The 22,322-nt window shown below is 42.9% G+C and overlaps 2 protein-coding genes across 2 annotated transcripts; one reads left to right on the top strand and one right to left on the bottom strand.

Moving 5' to 3' along the window:
* The first annotated feature begins 4,214 nt into the window (after positions 1-4,214).
* ecsit (ECSIT signaling integrator) lies at positions 4,215-8,969 on the top strand. The gene is made up of 8 exons (XM_023423832.2): positions 4,215-4,329; positions 4,762-4,922; positions 5,622-6,027; positions 6,136-6,359; positions 6,717-6,774; positions 6,993-7,141; positions 8,296-8,401; positions 8,499-8,969. The coding sequence occupies exons 2-8, from the start codon at positions 4,782-4,784 to the stop codon at positions 8,771-8,773; spliced, it is 1,359 nt and encodes a 452-aa protein (XP_023279600.1). The 5' UTR covers positions 4,215-4,329; positions 4,762-4,781; the 3' UTR covers positions 8,774-8,969.
* Positions 8,970-10,052: 1,083 nt separating this feature from the next.
* LOC111667960 (uncharacterized) lies at positions 10,053-22,151 on the bottom strand. Its single transcript, XM_023423829.2, is given in 8 exon segments — positions 10,053-12,411; positions 13,220-13,537; positions 13,625-13,686; positions 13,773-13,822; positions 15,222-15,947; positions 17,223-19,504; positions 19,507-20,719; positions 22,002-22,151. Coding segments are annotated over 7 exon segments (4,485 nt in total). The 5' UTR covers positions 20,537-20,719; positions 22,002-22,151; the 3' UTR covers positions 10,053-12,394.
* Positions 22,152-22,322: the final 171 nt, after the last annotated feature.

The following is a 22,322-nucleotide window of genomic DNA, read 5'->3' as shown; positions in this document are numbered from 1 at the left end:
AAGCAATAGATTTCCTTCTGCTGGCATCTTAAAAAAACGCGTCATGTTTTCAGATGATGTGGGTGTGAATGCACTACTCTCATGTCATGTACAGTATAAATATTAGCATGAAGCTGGGACACAGCTTCAATGTCTGGTATCTATGGTTCTTTTCTGGGAAAACTCTCTGGTTCACAGGAAGTGATGCGTTTGAGTTTCCTGTTTGTTTGCAATAATTACAGGGAACCAGGCTGTTAAACAAAGGAGTTGTTTATTTGTGTATGCTTGTATGTATATGAAGGAAAGAGTGTTAGTTCACTATTATCATATATAGACTTTTGGGCAAACATATTGAGATGTAGGATGATGTTCTGTTATTGTTCACCATAATTCTGCTGTCGTCCAGATCATTGATTCAAACTGTAGTTTTAAAAAGGTTTATTAGTTTATATTTATAAATGGAACAGTCTACTAGAATACACAACAATTTAACTATTTTATATATAATTTTCCATACATTTACCACATTGTGATACTTCATATATTGCTATTGAAATAACATTCTCATTAGTATTATCATATTGAGCCACATCACCCAGAACCTAACTGCTTCAGTTACAGAGCATGTCCTTGCCTCGAGATATGTGCAACTGCCTGACCTGCATTTTGTACAAAGACTCACAACTAAACTGTGCATCATATTTCGGCCGATATGGGTGGAGAGATTGGTGTTTGTGTATCACGTACCATCATGATATGAGCATGATATGTTGCAATACAGTCATCTGACAGTGAGACACACGCAGGAGCAGTGAAACAAGGCTGCAGTTTAAGAGATAAGACATTTTCACAGTAATTAAAAATGAGGAGAGGATGATTACTATTAAAGACATAGACCTTCACTTAGACAAGCAGCAGCCTCTACACTGTGCTCTGCACCGAGCCACAGAAACCTCTGCCCACAGATGCTGGCGAGTGTCCCCATGTGATATTTACTGTTCCCGAGCGCCTCGCCGCCCCACCATTTTACAAGACAAGTAAACACAACATCAGCACATAAGGAGGGACAGCGGGTCTTACAGATGTGCAACAAAAGCAGCATTGTGCTACAGTGTAATAACTGCTGTTAGACAGTCAGCATTGTGGAGGCAGAGCAGGTGGAGCTCTGTACAAAGTCGGTTTGAAAACTCAGTTTTCTGTTAAATATAAGAGTCAACTGCCTGTCTATTAAAAGATAAAATTACAACATATATAAGAAGTATTTTATTTCCTATGTTATACAGGCACTGAACACAACATAACTGCACCAGGGAACACTTGTTACTTGTTATTTCATAAGATTTGCTCTCTGGTATTTATTTAACCTATCTACTGCTACCTGCTCATTTGCATGATTGTATGTTGTACCTTTTGTTTTTTAATTTAGATTAGAGTTCATTTAGATTAGATTAGTAACCAGAGCTGTACTAATTTCTATGCAACTGTATCTATTGTTAATTATTTTGTTTGACTATTTGTCTTCTTGTTGTGCTGTTGTTGTCTCTCTTTAGTCTGTACCTGCTAATAGTAGGATATTATCAATTGTGTTATCTGTGTTGCATTGTTTTTGCTATTGACTCTTTTAATTACATTATACATGTAAAAGCTCAAGTGGGGACAGGAGTGGAGAAGTAGCAACAGCTATAAACTCTATGCATCACATCAGTTTCATGCCCTGTTTTGAAACTACTGTATGTTAAATTGCGTAGTCCCTAAACTTTAAAAATGGTGTTATTGTCATGTGGATTTTATGTATTTTTATTGTACTTTCTTTGAGGGAGGCCGAAGACAAATTTCCACGGAGGTGGACAATAATGTCAATCAATCAATCAATCAATCAATCAATCAATCAATCAATCAAAATATTATTCTATATTGTGTTTTTGAACTTGACAGACTTTCATTTAATCTTTTGAGAGCTCTGCTGGTTGTCTCCTCAAAACATAAAGGCATGGTGCATCTGGTAGCAATTCAAAACTCCATTAACAAACATGTTCATTTTAACAAAAGCGAACGTGACAAATGAAGAGACACTCCCGCCACAGTCCCGCCCGCTCGTGCCAACATAAAGACAGCTGTTTGAACACAAAGCTAAACCACAGCGTGCTAACAGTAACTAGTTAGCAGCAGAGTTTTTACCCACAGCAGCTGTTTACCAACACTTCAGGATATGCGACAAGTTCTACACCTACACACTTTACACAAGAGCCGCTGTCAGTTTGCAACACAGCTTGCAACGAGCACCTCCATCACTGTTTGAACAATAAGACTTTTACAGGGCGTTGCCAGACTGTACATGTGTATAAACCGTAACACAAACTGAGCAAGAGTCATTCTTTAATTCGGAGTAGACCACCACAGTAACACTGTCAACATCTCGGAGGAGCCCGCCTGTTATCCCCACAGTCCTCCTCCGCCTCCTCCAGAATACACCACGGAATGCGGCAGCAAACATCGCGGAACAACTGGAACAACTTTATTTAATAAATTAAAAGCTGCTTCATGACTTTATTACAGATGCTACAGACGAACGAGCAGGAACTTGTCACATTGTTGTAAAACGATGTGTGTGGTGTTGTCTCACACACTGACACGTTCGCCGAACAGCAGAAGGACAATTACTGACAATTATTGAACGTAGTTTGGCAAAGTTTTCCCTGCACATACGAACAGTCAACAAGTTTCCATCATGCTCAGAAAGAAAAATCACAAAGACGTGCGCAAAAGGCGTTTTCTGTCTCTTTACTCACCCAGGCTGTTTGTAGAGGAATTCATAATCCGCAGTTTAAGTTGTGTGAAGTTAGTCTAGATGTGAAGTCTGAGTTGAGGTGTGTTTTCCATGCTGAGAGGAGTGTCACAAGTCACACACTGGGAACTCCAACTGTCAAACTGCCAGTTTTAACGACATAAATACCGGAAACGTGGACAGATTTCCTGTAAATAAAGTGCTGTTGTGTATTAAATAATGAAAAACATTAAAAACACATTCCTCAATCACGTGCAAACCAAAATACAGAGTGGAATTAATATAATTACGAGAATAAAGTTTGATAATATAACGAAATAAAAAAACAAACACGCTAGTTGAGTGTCATCCGGAAGTCAGATACCTCATTGTGCCTAGCTTGATACTATTCGCGGGAAAACACCATGCAGAGATATATTATGAACGTCAGGAGTCTGTGAGCTCTCTCCGACAGTTACTGTGTCCGCTCACTGTGACTCAGTATCTACATGTAGTGAACCAGAGGAAAGTTTCTCTGCAACGTTTTCAGGCTCCATCCCAGCGGCTGTCACATTCACACCATGAGTGAGTTTGTTCAGAAGGCCTCTGTCACCATCACGCGGCACGGTCGTGTACTGCACGCGCTCAGATGAAATGTTGGGTCTTTCTCAGTAATAATAATAATAATAATAATAATAATATTAGTAGTTGTTGTTATTATTATTATTATTATTATTATAACATATAAATACATGCATACATAACATGGAGATGCTTTTTGCTGGTTGCTCTCTTCTTAAGGACTTTAGCATTCCAGGTAAGAACACAGGTGGTAACCTTCCTTTTCTTGGTGAACTGCTCACCCATTGTTTGTCCCACTGTTCACATCTCTGTGATTCTCCCTCCATCCATCTTCATGTTTCTTCATCTCATTTTTTACAACCATTTATTTATCAGTTACAAACATTTATAAAAGGAATCTTATTGTAAAGTGTATAACACATCAGCATTTATTAACGAGTTACTTTTATTTATAACTGGTAAAAGGGAGTCTTACCAGGCACTCGACTGTTGGTATCATTATAAAGCCTCCAAACAGTATTACACAATTTAGGACAAAACCAGCGTTTTGAAAAGAGAAAGGTATAAAGCTGTTTAGTAGTCTTACTGAATTACTGTAGACTTACAAGTCAAATAAATTAGATTTCCCTCATTCCCTCATTTTTCTTTTTTTTTTTGGGTTGAATTAAGGGTTTTATTTATCTTCCACTCCTCACAATTTAGTTTAAATCCATCAATTTAAAAATGTTTTGGCATCCACAACACGAGGTAACTTCATGGCACTTACTATCTATTTCAAAAACATGATTTATCAATTTTAGATGAATGTAGAAAAGAATTCAACAAAATGTACAGAACAGCGGTTTGTGGAACGAAAGTTTGCGCTCATGTTTCTGTTGTTTGGGGGAAGCGAATGTGTGCAGGACCAGGATGTTCGGTTCTGACACGGTTTTTCAACATGGAAGCGCCCACAGAGAGTGAACTGTGAAGGAGACTAGTTTCTCCGACCCTCGTCGTCTTAAATGGTGGGTACTGATCAAAAGATTGTATAGCTATGTTAGTACATTACATGCTGTTCATATGTCCTGTGTTACACAATAACAGTTCTTAATAATAATTTGTTTGACACTTTGTCTTAGTACAGCCCCTCTTATATGACATATGCGAAACTTCATACACAAATGTAGCCGTTTAATGTTTCCGTATCTTGTGGTAAATATTGCTTGGTGGTAGAGGCTGAATGAAGAAGTTTTATGAACAAACCAGAGCCACTCTTCAGTTCCGGTTGCACAAATTCAATAAGTTAAACACCATTAAACTGTTCTTCAGCCATCATCACAGTGTACAGTCATCTTCCACAACAGACAACACCCGGCACGATTGAGTCTGTCTACAATTGTCAGGTTTAAGATTGTAATTCACTATGTCTGAACACTGCGCTGTTCTGTTCGCTGAAGGTCAGTGTGATGGTTCGGCCATGAAGTGTTCCCGCTGCCTGCTCCAGCTGCAGTGTGTCAGCCTGGTGGGCCGTTCAGCCCGGTCTGCTGCCCGGTGTGGTGCTCTGCTTCAGACAGCCTCCTCCAGTCAGCCCAGCGTGCTGCATAACGCCCAGCACCAGGTAAACATAGCAAACCAGACTCTGCGCAAAATATTGGTCATTTAGTGAAGCTAGCATTATTAGCATGAGGTAAACATAGCAATAATATGGAGCTGGATGAGAGGCTGGCAGGTTGCTGAATGGAGGCACAACATACAGGTCTACATGGTGACTCTGCTCAAAATATTGGTCACGTAGTGATGCTAGCATTATTAGCAAAGGCAGCACATCTCATAAGAGTGACTGGTAGCTTTTGTGAATCATGGGAGTCTAGTCTTCAGGAGCAGGACACATTAAGTCCACTAAGCAGGATTTACTAAACGAATCCAAGCCAAGAAACTCACATGTGCAGAGCCACACCAACAATGAATGTATCCTACTCTCAAGTATTGTGCGTGTGTGTCTGTCTGTCTGTCTGTCTGTCCGTCCGTGCGTCCGTCCATCCATAGGCTGATGCATCTTATTCCTCTGTGCCAAAAAAAACATTGTTTTTTTTTTTATTATAACTCAATCCCACATGCACCCTCCTGCTGCCCAGGTACTCATTAGATGACCATATGTGGATTAATCCACCACTGAAAATAGTCCCCATCAAATGCAACTCTTTCCTCTAAACGTTTGTTAAAAACATACAGTGACCAGCTTGAAATTACAAAAGTAGACATACCATGTATGTTGTGTTGGGTATTACTGTTTCATGCACGTATAATTCACCTGCAGGTGTTGAGGCTTTTCCACACCAGCCCAGCTTGTGCCAAGAGTGAGCACATACCTGCAGAGTTTGATCATGAGAACAACAAGAAGAGGGACAAGTCTCTGATCACCCACGATGACCTGTTTGAGCGGGTGGCCCAGGAGGCCAGAACCAAAGCCACGTTCAATAAGGTGGTGGATGTCTTCACCAAGAGAGACATCAGGCGGCGGGGTCACGTGGAGTTTATCTACGCCGCTCTGAAGAAGATGCCGGAGTTCGGCGTGGAGAGAGACCTCGCCGTCTACAACAAGCTTCTGGACGTTTTCCCCAAAGAAGTGTTTGTGCCCAGAAACTTCATCCAGCGAATGTTCAACCACTATCCCCGACAGCAGGAGTGTGGAGTGCAGCTACTGGAGCAGATGGAGAACTACGGTGGGTGTCTGTTAGAGAGGGTCACTCCAGACCGGGAGAGGCAGGGATCTGGATCCATCCTTTTCTAGATGTGTCTGTCTGTCTTCATTTTAAATGATCATCTTTCAGGTATCATGCCCAACGTGACGACCAAAGTCCTGCTGGTCCAGATCTTTGGAGAGAAGAGCCACCCCATGAGGAAGTACCAGCGCATCATGTACTGGTTCCCCAAGTTCAAGCACATAAACCCCTTCCCGGTCCCCCAGCAGCTGCCGGAGGACCCGGTGGACCTGGCTCGCTTCAGCCTCAGACGCATCGCTAACGACCTGGACGCAAAAGTCACCATCTACCAGGTACAGCTGTGGGCTTTGTGTTGGACTTGGATTGTTTGTGTGTGACATATGAAGTTGCGGTCAGGATGTGGTTAGCCTAGCTTAGCTTAAAGACTGAAAACAGGGGGAAACAATTACAGATAAACTGATTAGATTTTGGTGGTCGAAGGTCAAAGGTCACGCTGATCTCACAAAACACTTTTTAGCCATAACTCAACACTTCACATAGCAGTTATGACAAACTTTCACACCAAAATTTCTCACACAGTGAGGAGCAGAACCTTTGAGGAACTGTTGTGCTGTGTTGTGGACATGAGGATGAGGATGAGGATGTGTCAGCTTTTATCAATCAATCTCTTCATCTGCTCCTCCCACCAGCTGCCCTGTACAGATGTCACAGAGAGCGGCCAAGAGATAAAACTTCCACATATAGTAGGTATGGAAACGATTCATGTGCTTTACAACTTAACAGTAGTGGATGATTTTAAACCAGAGAACCAACAGTAACAAAGCAGGAAGCTGCCTTTTCTTCATCTTAACCCTGATAGCTATAGTTATTATAGTTATTATTTTAGTATCAGTGCACTGGAGGGATCATTTCCCAGACTTAAATCTCAGTGTCTGTGTCTCCTCTCCTTCCTGCGCTGACACCAGGGATCCAGAGCCCCGACCAGATGGAGCTGCTGGCCAAGCACAACCCGAGCAGGCCGGTGTTTGTGGAGGGTCCCTTCCCTCTGTGGCTGAGGAGGACGTGTGTGTACTACTACGTCCTCAGAGCCGACCCCACACCGCCCGAGGAGAAGGTGGGAGAACCCTGTTATTAACCATTTTTTAAGTTCATTACAGTTAAGAGATATTGTCGATCTCAATGTGAAATCAGTGTTAAATCAGTCACTGATTTTAAATAGATCAAATAAGGTACTGTAACAACATCGACATCCTGCTTCTGTCTGACCCTGACAGTCTGGATGTCATAATAAACCAACACAACAGGAATGAACCTGCTGGCTGGCAGGGATTGAAATCATTAAACCTCATGATTTCTTATATTTTAATCAGAAGAAATTAGCGGTGTAATGGTTCATGTATTCGTGCCGTGCGGTACAGGAAGTCCAGTTCGGTTCGTGTTGTGATACAAATGAATATAATTCAGATTTGACCGTGCAGGTTACATGCAGAACGTTTTGTGTTCTGATGGTCAGTCTACGACACGTTGGTGAATAAAGTCAGACAGATACAGTGAGCACATGTTTCCTCATACTGCGCGCCTGGTAGAGTGTGTACCATAAAGGTTTAGGCCTGACCACAGCGGATCCATGTCATCCCCTTTCTCTCTCTATCTCTCTCTCTCTTTCTCTCTCTCTCTGTCCCTGAATTTCCTGTCTCTCTCTCACTGTGGCTATCAGAATAAAGACGATGTGGATACATCATTCTCTCTGCTAAAAATGTATCAATCATTTTCTACATGCCGCACTTTAACGGATCTTTACTTTATTATATTGTTTATTTCTTATTTATTTGATAACCTTCTGAAGCACCTTAAGTCTGGTTAGTGGATTGCAGCAACATCAATAATAGCTAGATGACATAGGTGTGTGTGTTTTTTTTGTTTTCTTTTAAAGAAATGTGCCTTTATGTGCATTTGTTATGTTCAAGAAAGTCATCTAATTTGAAATTATGGGCAGTTCGTCTCTGGGTTACATGTTTGCAGTTACACCTTTATGTTTACAAGTTGAATTCATTAAGTTAAAAAGAAATGTCATGTTTGTGATGCCTTGTTTCCTTACTGTATCAAAAACATACCGACCCGGAACTAAAAACCCAAATGTGAATTTTGCGTAACATTACAACACTAAAAGAAATGCAGCAGGTATAACCCCTCTGTGTTCATAGTTGCACTGAAATCTCTCTGCATCACATTTGTCTCTTACTGAGCTGTATGTGTGTCTCCACGCAGGTTGAGGAGCCCTATGATCCAGAGAGATGTCTTGACTATCCTCTGCAGCTGGACCTGGATCTGGACCGTGACCTTGGAGACGATGAGAGCTTCGATGTAGAAGACTGTAAGATGTTAACAGCCTTCCTTTTTCTTGCTCTTGTGTAACAGAAAACCATCATGTTCAGTGTGTGACGCAGCTGTTGTGTGTCTCCTGTGTCCAGTGGACGAGGGTCCGGTCTTTGGCATGTGTATGACCAGTCAGGGCGACCAGGCCAACCTCAACCAGTGGATCTCCGGCCTCCAGCAGAACAACCCCGTCCTGGGTCGGGTCCCCACTCTGTTTCGTCTGGACACTGGGCCCCGAGAGCTGCAGGGGCCGGCTGATGTAGAGTCGGGCCACACCCACAGGCCTGAACCAGAGACCCAGACCCAGGAGGGGCAGCCTGAGGAAGAATCTGAGGAGGAGGAGCTGAGGAGGAGTCAGAGGATGAAGTAGTGAACATTCAGACTGTGGTTAAAGACTGACAAAGAAATCATGACATACTGTCTTAGAGGTAAATGTCCAAGGCTAGTTAGTTAGGTTAACTATTCTGAGGTTAATTGAACTAGGCAACACACCGACTCAGCAGAACCTGAGGACTCTTACTAATGTTGATAAAGTTCAGGAGTCAAATAAATGACATGAAAACTAAGCTGTGCTTTCTCATTTAACTGTGTAGAGGTTGTATATCAGGTCTACAGTTTAAATGATCGAAGGAAGTGGTTCTCAAAGAAAAGTCCGGAGACCCCCAGGGGTCCTTGAGTGGGTTCCTGAGGGTCCCCAGCAAAAAGGGAAATAAAATTCCATCCATAAGTAACACAATGAGTACTCTCTCATTACCTTATGAAGGAGTACTCGATTACTTGCAATATATATATATATATTTCTTTTTTTTTTTACATTGGGTTAGTGTGTTTTTGTGCAATTGACATAATATGCAAGTTTAACGCCACATATCTTGAACTGCACGTCAGTGTAGTATCTTTTAATCAAAGTATTTCCCGACATCATTTGTGCTAGTCACGGTTGCCATGGTGCACTGAGTTGAACTAATGTAGCTAAAAACAATACGTGTGCAGGTGCGCAAGTAGTGAAACGCTACTCGAGTACTTGAGTACTGCAGTACTCGTACCCATCCCTAGTATGAATATGTTGGTCATGGGTGTATTTTAATGGAGGCCTTTCAGAAAACAAAGATGGATGCTGGGGAGTACCACAAAGTAGCTGCCTGGGCCCACTCCTATTTTCTATTTTGATGTTTTGATGCTCTGTTTTGAGAATAAAATCATAATGTTTCAAGAAAAAAGTAATAATATGAGAGTAAAGTTGTAATTTTACAAAAAATATAATATGATGAGAATAAAGTTGTAATGTTACAAGAATAAATATTAGGAGAGTCATTTAAATTAGCAAAAATAAACCAGTCTGGTCTTAGTTCATTGTGTATCCACTCAACATTCAGCTTCCTTTTAAGTTTTATTGGCAAATGGAGATGAATTGAGTTTGAAGAGTTGTGTTGATTTAACAAGACTCAGTGAAATAACCTGTTTTTACACTGAGATGCTTCAGGTAAATATAAAAACAAATGGTTTTTACTTAAAACAGAAAATCCTGTCACCAGTAAAAGTCTGTAACGACCACCACTTTTAATTTTCATGCCTCTGCACAGGTTCATCTGACACTGACACAGAGCAGACAGGAAGCTGATGAGATAATAAAGATGTGAAAGAAGAAGCCCAAAGGTAGAAAAGGTTTATTACTTAAAAGGCATTTGAACATTCCCTTTGAACTGGTAAACAAGTCAGAGTTACATTCTCAGAAGGTAAATTAGCTTGGTCACTTCCAGCTATTTACAGTGTCGTGACTGCGCAGGCAGTTTGACCTCCACAGCTCTGTGCTCAAACAGAAAATAAGTTTTACTCTTAAGAACAATTATACAAAAAGAAAGTCATGGGGATGCATCCAGAGCTCATCTGTGATATACAACTGTTCATCCATTTACTACTCATGCAGGAAAACCTCTGGATCCTCAATACTCACAAACGAGACACTTCTCTAACATCGAACTACCTATGGATATGAGTAATGCATCAGTTATACAAGAGGAGGTTCAATAAATAATAAATAAAGTTGATCAAAAACAATCAAAGAAAATTTTGGCATCTCATAACCACTTTAGTATTTTGTGTATTTACAGTGAGAAGACTTTACAGGCTGATATGAACCGCAGGAGGTTTTTACACAGGTGAGAAAGTTTCTGTAAAAAGTTGTCAATACAAAAAGTCGTCCAAAAGGAACACGTATGTAAAGCTCAGGGTTTGAACAGCGCAGGACAGTATCACGTAGAAAAACGTGGACCAGTTTCAGATGCCCACGTATCTAACAAGGGTCTGGAACAGTCTCAGACCTGAATGCAAGCCTGAATCCAGACCAGGACAAACTTTATACAAAACTGACAGCAGCTCTCAGCTCTTACAAATATGCCTCAGTATAAAGAGTTTGATTCTTGTGCTGTCGTTCTCATAGCTGATTACACTGGGGGTTAAATCTGAATTAACTGTATAATTTATTGTAAAGACGTCTGATATGATTCTGACTGAAACACATCCTTCAAAACCTGACACTGTGTTTTTATTTCTTTTCATCCAAGTTATTTCTCTGTTGAACAATGTTTTATATCATCTAGTTTGCTCATCACTGAACGGGTAGTTGGGTCTCTCTGGCTGTAGAGGGCGCTAAACCCCAAACTCTGAAGAAAAAAAACACACCATCTTCCTGTTACAAATAAAAAGATGAAGTCATAAACAATAAAACAAACCTTTGCTTGAATCAGTAAACTCAGGGGTTTCACTGCTACAGCCTTACGTGGTCTGGGTTGACCAGTAGCTTGTGGTGGCTACTGTTAGCGATGTTAGCAAACTTTAGGTAGATGGTGCCGTGTAGCTGACGGACGTTATTCACTCAGTGTGCTGACTTTACGACTCCCTGCTACACTGCAGTTTAACAACTGTGACACACCTGGAAACACACATCACATGACCTTTTGACTTCCACTGAAGCGGATTGGTTGCTTTGTTGCAGAAAATACTATGAATGAAGAACAGCAACAGCAAGTAAGAACAAGGTGGTCATGGTAGTCACGGAAAAGGGTCACGTGATAGTGATATAGACCGTGACGAATCAGGGAAAGATATGTCATAACTGATAAGACCCAATCATGAAGTGAACGCTAGTATCTGCATCATTGTTTAATAAAGTCTCAGTTTTCTGCCCGTCTAGACTAAAATTTAACGTAATCGGCATCGTAAAAAGATCTGAAATATTGGGAGTTTTTTTAAAACAAATTTACCCAAAATAAACTTGTCGATGCAACCCACTGTAAAAACATAATGTTTTAGCATGTCGCCAATAAACTTTTCAATGGTTTTATCAAAGTAAAATCACAGCGCACCTCAGCTGGACTGTGCTCTCTCCTGCTTGTGGATCAAGTCTACTCGCTCTGTCACTAAATGATGTCTTAAAAGAGTTTTGAAAAATGAAGGAAAATGTCTATTATTCTGGCCTCAGTGGCACTGTCTGTTTAAATGAAGGGGTTTTGGCCAAAATGCTGTTTCATAGTTTTCTGTCAGATTCAAGTCTGAGGGAAACACTGGATGTTTATAGTTGTTGAGGTTTGAAATTCAAAGGTATAATATGATTTATGATAATAAGAATTTAGCAAGCAGAACAAGAATCGAAGATATCTGTGTGTCCATTACAGAGATAGGTCAGGATGAATTTAGCCTAGCTTAGCACAGAGACTGTGTTTCCCAGAATGTTGGTCTAAATATTTTAAATAGTGTCACAGAATCTCATTTGTGGCAGCTTTAGTATAAAAAAAATGTCCTTACTGACTTTCAAGAACCCACATTACAGTCCTGGTAGGAAATGAGGTAAAGCTGCAGCGTTCTCTGTCCAGGTGACTTTCTATGAAGGTAAAAACATGGATTAAAAATAAAGTAGAATAAATAAAAAGTGTGGGTTTTTTCTCCTGGTCCATGGTCTTCAGGCGACTCCTGCAGTCGTGTTCTCCGCTGATCAGTTCCTGTGTGCTTCTGCAAAACAAGTCAGACACGTTTGGTAAATGAAACAAATGCATGGAGCGAACATTGTGATGATGCTCCTATACAGTTGACACAGGATAACAGGATTTTTATTCTAATATCTGTCTTTTGCTCATAAAATACTCATCAGGTCTCTCAGAGTGAGGCAGACTGAGAGGGAATGATCATTCTTTCCTGCAGTTCAAAAGCTCTTATTCGGAGGGTTTTAAGCTCCATATTTTCTTCTTCTCCTGTGTTATATTTGAAGTGTTGATCCATTAGAAGATATATTTGTAGTTTTACATCTCCTCTCTCAGGCTTCTCTCTGGAGCTCTAGTAACAACAGGTCAGTGATCCAATAAAATATAGCAGATTTCAGGTAAACACTCAGAGAAACTAAATCCTACAAGGTTGGATGGTGGGTCCAGGTGGGCGGGGCTTGGGGCAGTGACTGCTTTGTTGTGACATCACAAAGTGCCAGAAGTCCTGACGGCTGGTTTTAAGGCTCAGTTTCTGAATACAGGCTGTGTGCATTTCTCTGTGGACTGAGGCTTTGATACTTTCACAGTATTAATATAGAACCTAGACCTGATCTATAATCACACTACACATGGACAGAGACCTTTAGACTATATGAGACCTTTAACTATTAGCCACCATGACCTACTGGTTTCACCAGCAATAACACCACAAACAACAATGTACCCATCCTTTATGAAAACAGCTTTCAATTTCAGAAGAGGATTATTTCTTATTTCTTTTTCTAATATAAACGATACCTGAACAGCCACCTCGTCTTCTCTCTCAGGTCATAATGTACCTGCCAGGGACCCGCTGTGCTGCTGGAGCTGGCTGGTGAAGAAGCGCTCCCTCTGGGACACCTGCTCGTCCCAGGCCTCCAGGATTCTCTGCCTCTCCCCGGGTTCCAGGGTCAGGGTGTCCGGGTGGGCCTCGTCGATGTGGGCACTCACTCCCTCCAGGGTGTGGGAGTACTGCAGCTCCCCACAAACCATGCACACCAGCAGCTGGTTGAGTGGGTCGTAGTCCATGAGGTAGCAGTTCCTCCACACGGCGTCTGAGACAGAACCTTCCTCACCGCTGTTGTTCTCATAGTCAGAGAACAGGAGCTCCGACTCTTCTGTGCAGACGGGGAAAGGACAGTTAGTTTTCTGCAAATTGTAAAGTGCATTCTTTTCATTTCAAAGTGACAGAGCTAATACTCCACCTTCTAGCGGCACTGTGTAGCTTGAGTATGGAAACGATGCCTGATCTGTGTCCACTGAGGTGCTATGAGAGAAGGAGAACAGTTACAGTCATTATCCTGCACAGAGCCTGGAGCAGTGATGCCAGAGGGAACAAAACACCTCTCCCACCTCATTAGATGCTCTGACTCATCAGAGGAGCTCACCCACTGACCCGAGTCCTGCAGGTATGAGACAAGAAAAGATTCAACAAACACATTCATACTGAACTTAATGATTCCCAATTCTGTTTTTTCTTTTTACTGCATGGCAATAGAGTAAATGTAATTTACATGGCTCTTTTTTTTTTCTTTTTTTTTCAATAAATTAAGATGCTTCCTCCACCAATCAGCCAGGTATCAGGAAATATGGTCACGGTCTCTCCTTCCTGAGTTACAGTGTTGAATAATGACCAGAGGAGTTTCTGCAGAACATTATGATGTCACAACGAAGTTGCCTTTGTCCTTTTGGATATTAAATATCATCACTTCATTTTATCCTATTAGACATTTCACTTAAATTGTTTCATAATTAGTGAATGAATTTGTGAGTTATGGCCAAAAACATGTTTTGTGAGGTCACAGTGACCTTTGACCCCCAAAATCTAATCAGTTCATCCTTGAGTCCAAGTGAATGTTTGTGCCAAATTTGAGTTCCATCAAGGTTACTGAGATATCACATTCATGAGTATTGGGACAGACAACCTGAAAACAATAATACCTCTGGCTCTGACTGTCGCAGAGAGGCATAAAAAAAAAAAATAGCCTTCATATCAACACATTACTAAATGGCAGTATCCATATTACAGATGTTATAGAAGTATGGGTCATTGTGGTCTTGGATAATAAAAATGTTTATGTTTTAAAAACTAGAATCACCTCCTCGTGGTTTTCTCCCTCCTCCACTCAGACGAGTTTCCGGTCACATCCATGTTTATCCGGAGTCATAAAAATATGAACCAATTGTGTGAAATATCATAAATGTGTGAAGTCTTGAGTAATGGATAAAAAGTGTTTTGTGAGATCACACTGACCTTGACCTTTGACCTTTGGCCACCAAAATCTAATGAGCTCATCCATGAGTCCAAGTGAACGTTTGTACTAAATTTGAAGAAATTCCCTGGAGGCCTTACGGAGATATTGTGTTCAAAAGGCCAAAATCAAGGTTTTTGAGGTCACCATGACCTTGACCTTCGACCTTTGACTTCCAAAATCTAATCAGTTTGTCTAATCAGAATGTCCACACATTCTCTCCAATCACATGCATGTTCCATTTCAACCATATTGCAGTATATTGCTGTAATCCATTCATGGAAGCAGGTCTGTCAGTATTTGGTTAATTTGGTAAATAACAATAATAATATACAGAGTAAATAAAGCTAAGGTTTGTTTTGGATTTATAACTCAGTTTTAAAGTTTATTTGTGTGTTGTGAGGACAGACAGAGAGACATCATGCTGGACTGTGTCGTACCATCACCAGTTTTCAGTAAGAAACGCGACCTGTGAGGTGTTTAATTATGAGTAATCTGTGTTCTTCATCATTCAGAATGAACATATGATCAATGAAATAAGTTTGTTTACCTGTGCAGCTTGCACCTGTGTCGGCAGGTCATGTGCAGGTAGGATTGGCCTCCAGTTGTTGGCAGCTCTCCTCGGGGGGATTCCCTTGTCACGAATGGCCTTCCTGGCTCTCTGCTCCTTCTTCTTTATCCTCCAGTACTCACGCTTCCTCCTCAGAAAGTCCTCCTCGGACTCGCCGGGGATGGGCTTTGGTGGAACCAGGGTGCTCACAGGAGCCAGCTTAGCGGGAGGTTGTGGTTGTATCACATGTGTCGGGCTGTGAAGTTGAGAACTGGGGATTTTCATTGGACTGAGGCTGGAGTTTGGAGTTTGACCGGGGGGTTCGATGGGTTGCAGGTTGATGCTGGACAGCGGGTTGTCCGGGGGCCTCAGAGTAGGAAGGCAGGCGGATGAGTCTACATCTGTGCTGCTGAACATCCACTTCTGTGAAACTGGCACTGCTTGGTGCTGATTCTCTGGAGCTCCTAGACAGTCGGACATGATCTGTGAAGGAACGGCGTTCATGTTCTGCTCACTTCTGGGTGAACAGGAAACACTGGTGATGGGCAGGTTGACCTGGAGTGTGTCTGGCGACTGTTCAGCATTACATGTTGCAGGGCTGACGACCAGGACGGTGGGGATACTGGTGACTGCGGCTAGAGAGGCAATCGATGGCTTGGGTTGGAGAGCTGGTTTTGTTTGAGGATTTACACCTTTAACAGTGTTGATGATAACAAGACCTGGAGCCTGAAAGACAACAACACAACATGGCAATGAAAAGTCACGCTCCCCTCTATTCTTGCTGTTATGCCAGGGCCACTGAACAAGTCTATAAGCCCTGAAATGTGCTAAGCCTTACAAACAAATTGACATAAACTGTCCAGGTTTCACAGTGTAGACACTAATATCTGTAGCTCCACCGAAACAGGATGCAAAGGTCTGTCTCTAGATAACTTCAGTTCTTGGTTTAAATAAACTGAATTCAGTATAATCAGGGTTTATCATCCATAATGAGTAAGAAGGGAAAGGTTTTCACTCTTGTTCACTCTGGTCACTAAGTTTGGAGGAAAAAATATCTAAATACCTCAGTACACGGAGTGTATCAAGCACCTAAGCGGAAATGAGCAAAAATGTTATCAACAACTAGAGTGATACTCGGCAGACCATGTCTTCTGTTCTCCATTATAACTTTAATCCTAAAAACACAGTTGTGTGGTTTTATTATATTTTATGACATTTCAGCATTATAGAGTTCATAGAGCTCTACAGCTGTATGAACTGTCTCATTGCTATGTGGCAACCGCTGTTGTTGTGCAATTTTATTAGTCGCATTAGTTGAATGGCTCCTGCTGCAGCCATGTGCAGTGCAAGTACAAATATAAGTACTTACACTGTAAGTACTGTGTGTAATGCAGAATTTTCTTCCACCACATTTTCATTATCATCTGGATCTGCACCAACTCAGATTTCAACACCATAAATATGTCTGTTTTTTTACATCAAGATCCAAAAACTATTTCCTGAGAAACTGATGACATTGTAGATAAATGTCCTGTCTTGCATTCTAAAAGGAGGTGATAAAATCCTCCCTTTTGACTGGATCTGCACCAAAATGTAATGGGTTCGTCACTGGCCCATGTCCCACCCTTCCAGCAAGTTTGGTGCAAATCGGTGCAGTACTTTTTGGTTCAGTGCTATGAGTCTCAGCCAGTGACCCATTGCTAAAGTCTCTTGAGAGCTAATCATTGTTGCCATCAAACGGAACTTGGTGGTTTTTTAACATGTTCATGCTGTACTGTACGTAGCGTTACGTGTTTTAAGGGTTGAGAACGTTGTTGCAAAGTGAATGATGAGAAAAGTGGACATCACCTTGTTCCCTTTTTCCTCTTTCACACTAAGAATATGAAAAGGGTCGACAACAAAACCAATATCAAAAGTAACTTCCATAGACAAACAGTTTTAAAAGCTTTCACCACAACTCAAGATCTACAGAATGAACATTATTCCCTTGTGTCAATTCACCTGGATGTTTGTTGGGGACAGGTGACTGCTGCATTCTCCCTGCCTCGCTCTCTGCCTGGCCTTTAACCGGGCCCTCTGCTGCCGCTTCATCAGCTTCCAGTACTCCCTCTTCCTCTGCAGGCTGGTCCAGCCGCTCTGCTCAGTCCCCACACTGCGATATCTTTGTGCTGATGGCAAGTTCCTGTTATGGCATTGCTCTTGCACCTGACACTGTGGCTCAACATGTTGTTGCTGCGGTTGTAGTTGATCGATGGGTAGGTGATGTAGCTTTGGTGGCTCTGGGGAGCAGCAGTTTTGATGGCCGACTTTTTTGGTGCGAAGCCTCTGGGTTCTGCGTGGTGAGGATGGACTGTCTGAGGCTTCCATGGAGGGGCTGACTATGACGTTGGAAGGGGTTTGGGATGAGTGCTCACAGGTGGGATGCAGGACTACCTCACTGGAGGTAGGAAGAGGTGAAAGTGTCTCACTAGTTTGTGACGAATCTTTGAGATCAGGGCTCGGTGAACCTTCGTGTGCCGAGACATCATCATCTGGCTGCCAGCTTTTTATCTGCAGCGTCAGGTCAGCAGCAATCGGAACCACCTCGTCCTTTTCAAAGAAAAGCTGAGGTAAATTTGGCTTTATCTCCTGCTCTGAAGATTCTTCCATTGTCTCCATTTTAACGCAAGGCTGCTCACTCTTACACTCCCTCACCGTGCTGAGTGATTCTTCCAGGAGTTTCTTCATGGAGGCCACGGCCAGCAGAGTGGTAGCTTGGCTGTCTGCGCTCAGAGCTGGGTCAGACTCTGGCTGGGGCGCTGGAGTTGGAGGTGGGGAGGTTGGGGGTTTGATATCTGGACAGATGGCTTGTTCTGGTTGAGAATTTAGGTCAACTGCTGGCACAGACTCAATCTCTTGTTTTATCTCATTTGCATTTGGTGTAACAGGCACGCTGTCACTGGGGAGAGGTGGTGCACTTCCTGTATGGTTGGTAAGAATCCTGCTCGGTGGTACAGTGGTTACTGCGACTTGCCTCTGGGCCCTCCTCCTCTGTAAGGCTGCGTTGGCCCTCGCTTGCAAGAAACCCTGCTTCAGTCGCGCCGCACGAGCTGCTCGCTGCTCACGTTTCTTTATCCTCCAGTACTCCCTCTTCTTCGCCATCCTCTCCTCCTCTGTCAGCTCTGGATCCAGAGAGAGTGCTGACAGTGACGGTGCACTGCTTGAAACGGCCATTTTCATGACACAGCTGCCGAGGTTTGACCCCGCCGCTGATCCTCCAGAGACGGCGTTTTGACGGGTTTGAGGATGAGTGAGCGTGAGCTGACCAACTGGTGATGTTGAGTGTGAGTTCGGAGCAGTTGTGCTTTCGAGATGAGTCCTTGGTCTGACTGACAGAAGTCTTGCAGACTTGTTGACTAGCTGTCCGGAAAGAGGAAAAGACACTTTCACCTGAGCTGAGCGGAGCGCAGTGGGGGGCTGGTTTATCCTAATGGGAGTGATACCGCTCCGTTTTGTATTGGGCTGATGTTGAGGTTGTATAATCGAGGTGTTACTGGATCCTACGTGAAGTTCGTCTTCACTTTTATGTGCTGCTGTGTTGGGACCTGTTGGACCCTGGGGAATATTGATGGTCACTGTCCCGTCCTCTTTGATGAACCCTCCAATGGTCTCAGAGGCGTGGGTAAGCGTGCTTCCTGCTGCCTGTGCCAGCGCTCTGGCCCTTCTCATCTCCTCTAGGATTCTCTGGTAGCGTTTCACCCTTCGCATCAGAGAGTCCTTCTCCTTCAGCCGAGCCTTCACCTCCATCGACAGCTTTGCTCGCTGTTCACGCTTTTTAATCCGCCAGTACTCTCGCCGTTTGGCTATTATCTGCTCCGGTGTGTCGTTGGGGTCGATTCTGGGGATATTTCTGGTACCAAAAACTGAAGTGAGCAGCGGCGATTTACATCTTATGCTTCTTTGATTCATGAAATTCTTCTGGGCTTCAATGAACCTCTGTCTAGGTGTCTTACATCGTGCGATCCCTCTAGTAAAGTTTGAAAGATGTACATAACTTGGAAGCTTTCTCTGTGACTCCCCTGTCTTTTTCACAGGAATAATTTTGGATGCAGTCTCTGTCTGTGTCATGCTGTTCTCATGTGGATTTTGTACTTTTATTTGATTCACTTGGAGGTTAACTGAAGCTAAACCTGCTGCCCCACTTTGCAGCTTATTATTTTCCCTCTTGGCAGATGTAACTGAAGTTTTGAGCCGAGCAGGACACTGCCTCTGTCCCGCTCCTTTCAAAAACGACTGAGATGAAGATGCTGAAGGACCGTACCACCCACGAGTGCTGGTTTTTGTGCTGTTTGCCTCTGGACCATCGTCTCCGCGCCCTGTGTCCTCTCTCTGGCTTTGGCTATCCGAGCTGCCAGCTTTGCTCTCTGTTCTCGCTTTTTGATCCTCCAATGCTCCCTGCGCTTGGCCGCTCTCTCCTCCTCGGACTCCATGGAAGGTTGGGAGCTGCCAACACCTTTAGCCCTCTGTGCGGTGACCAAGGCACTCTTTGTTCCACGTTGAGGTGTTGTGTTCGCTGTTTTGCCCTCTGTTTTAATAGAAACGGGACCACACGGAGAAGACACAAGAACCCCTCCTGTGGTCACATTGGTGGGTAAAAGTTTGGGCTGAATGCGTAATGCAACTTGTGCCTTTTGTTGCATTTTGGGGACTGATGTGCCCTGCATAGACACACATGGCTGAGGTGCTGTTTTGGCAGAGCTGCCATTGGTAATTCTGGTCACTCTGACTGGAGGCACTGAGGGACTGGTGTTCAGCTGGGTTCCACTGGGTGTGGGTGAGGTAACAGCTCTGTTCACAGCACCCCCTGCTGTTCGGCATTTCACCGTGGCTTTGTTGCCCCCGGCAGCTTTTGCTGAGATGGAACATGATGCTGGAAACGGAGGCGAGACCTTGTTGAGTTTCATTGTCTGGAACCACTTCTCCTTTTGGCTTTCGGAGGCTTCGAGTGAACTGTCCCCCGCTGTATTTCCACTCTTTGATGCAGGAGAGACCTTGACTGTTTTGTATGTCTCATGATTACTCTGCATAGGAAGAGAGGCAGTAGCAAAGGAACCAGATACTCTGGAATTCACCGCTGCAGGGGCAGTTAGATGTAGGAGCTTTTCCCCTCGACTGTCTTTTGTTGGCTTTCCCCTCCGCTCTGACAGTCGGGCCCTCTGCTCTCGTTTCTTGGTCCTCCAGTATTCTCTCTTTTGGGCGAGGGTGTTATCATCGTACTCTGAGGCAGGTCGGTAGCGGTGGGACGCTGACCCACCTTTACCTTTTGCAGTTGGCATGCTATTGCCAGCTTGGACAGCTCATCAGTTCTCATCTAACAGTACTGGTTGGCTCAGCCCTTCAGTCTAGATTCCTCACTGCCATTAACTTACATGCCGTCCTCCTATATGACGCTGCAGTAGGTGCTTTCGCTCCACTGAGCAGCTGCCAAATCTCTGACATCACATTGGTGTGCAGGTGTCCTGAGGAACAGAAAACAAGTCTTAGTTGGATCTTACTTTGTAATAAACCTGCTTTCATGAGACAACTTCTCAGTGATTTAAGGCAACAATGAATACATTTAAGTTAAATTGTTTTAAACACTCAGGTGCCACTGTATTTGGTACAACCTCACACAGTCCAATAAAACTCATCATACATTCTACCTTTAGAAAGATTAAAATGTTCAGGTCTTTTGTCACTGTCAGGGAGGAGTTCATTCAACTATCTGTTCATTTTTGAGGTTGCTCCAGTTTGAGACACATCATCAGCCAATGAGGGTAAAGCTGATCCTTCATTACCTGCTGATGTGATTTTTAAAACAGATTTAGTAACACACATTAGTTCTCACATGTGAAATTTACATGATAAAGGCACAAGTTATTTTCAAATGTTTAACATGTAAAATGTAAAAAAAAACAACATAAAATTCAACATGTAATTAGTATTTCAGATGTGATCAAAGCTTGTATGTATATCACATGTGAATCACATTTCAGATCCGTGATAAATTCACATTTCAGCACATGTGAAACATGAATTCACATATATGTACATGATCTGGGACATTTCACACGTTGTTTTGGTAACTTTTTCCTGGATTAAATTTCCTAAACACACTTTCCATTTCCACTGAAGCTTCTTTAAATTAGATTAAATGCAAATCAAGACAATGCACAGGGACCAAAACGCCCACTGCTCTATCACAACACACACACACACACGCACACACACACACAGTGCGATTCCGTCTTGAGACAAACTACATCTTATAGTTGGTAATATATGTTAATGTAACATTATTAAAATATAAATATGAAGCATTTTGATTCCGCAGTGTGTGCTGACACAGACACGTCGCGTATGGGAAATGTAGAAGCTTCAGGAAGCAGGAAGGAAGCGGAGCGACACTGTCTCTTTAAACCTGTCCCTTTCTATCACAAATTATATCTGTCGAGAGCCATTTTTATTCTTTATTCTCACTCTGTTTGATCAGAGAAGCGACGAAACGATTCGGCCGAAACACAACGAACAACACACACAAAAAACTCGGTGCAAAAATTACCACATTAGAGCGTGAATGGAGCCTAAAGCGCCGTGTCTCTGTCAGCGGCACAATGGACAAGCTCTTCCTGCTGTTGTCCACACGGACTGGCGCCTGTCTGAGTCTGCCGCCTGTCTAAAAGACGAGAGGAAACCCGCGCTTTACTGTGTCCAAGCGGGACGAGAGGAAATATGTGGAAGAAAAACATGCATATCCGTTACCTTCCAGTTACACCTAACTTTCCCGGGACAGTTTAGTGAACGTTTTTTGGACAGATATTTTTTTTGCCAGGACACTGCAGCTACTTTCCGCCTGCCTGCCGTGCTGAGGCTGCCTTGACAACGCGAAAAAGTACCAGGATGTGGGACCTGGATGCTCGCTCTGCTTGTGTGTGTGTGTGTGTGTGTGTGTGTGTGTGTGTGTGTGTGTGGACACAGAAACCATACACAGTACAGTACAACGCCCCCACCCTTTCCTTTTTAGACCCTATAACCCATGACAATGACTTGATAATGAGCTGATGTGTCCATGTGACTGACAGC

This window comes from Seriola lalandi, unplaced genomic scaffold (assembly GCF_002814215.2).
Source record: "Seriola lalandi dorsalis isolate HSWRI2012SDOR001 ecotype SW California unplaced genomic scaffold, Sedor1 jcf7180002054694, whole genome shotgun sequence".
Lineage (NCBI taxonomy): Eukaryota > Metazoa > Chordata > Actinopteri > Carangiformes > Carangidae > Seriola > Seriola lalandi.
This window is presented reverse-complemented; position numbering and strand designations above follow the sequence as displayed.

Excerpts from the sequence above, each read along its gene's own strand:
- ecsit (XM_023423832.2), top strand. The coding sequence starts at position 4,782 with ATGAAGTGTTCCCGCTGCCTGCTCCAGCTGCAGTGTGTCAGCCTGGTG. Across the intron at positions 6,775-6,992 it reads AAAACTTCCACATATAGTAG|GGATCCAGAGCCCCGACCAG; the intron begins GTATGGAAACGA and ends CGCTGACACCAG. Across the intron at positions 8,402-8,498 it reads GAGCTTCGATGTAGAAGACT|TGGACGAGGGTCCGGTCTTT; the intron begins GTAAGATGTTAA and ends TCCTGTGTCCAG.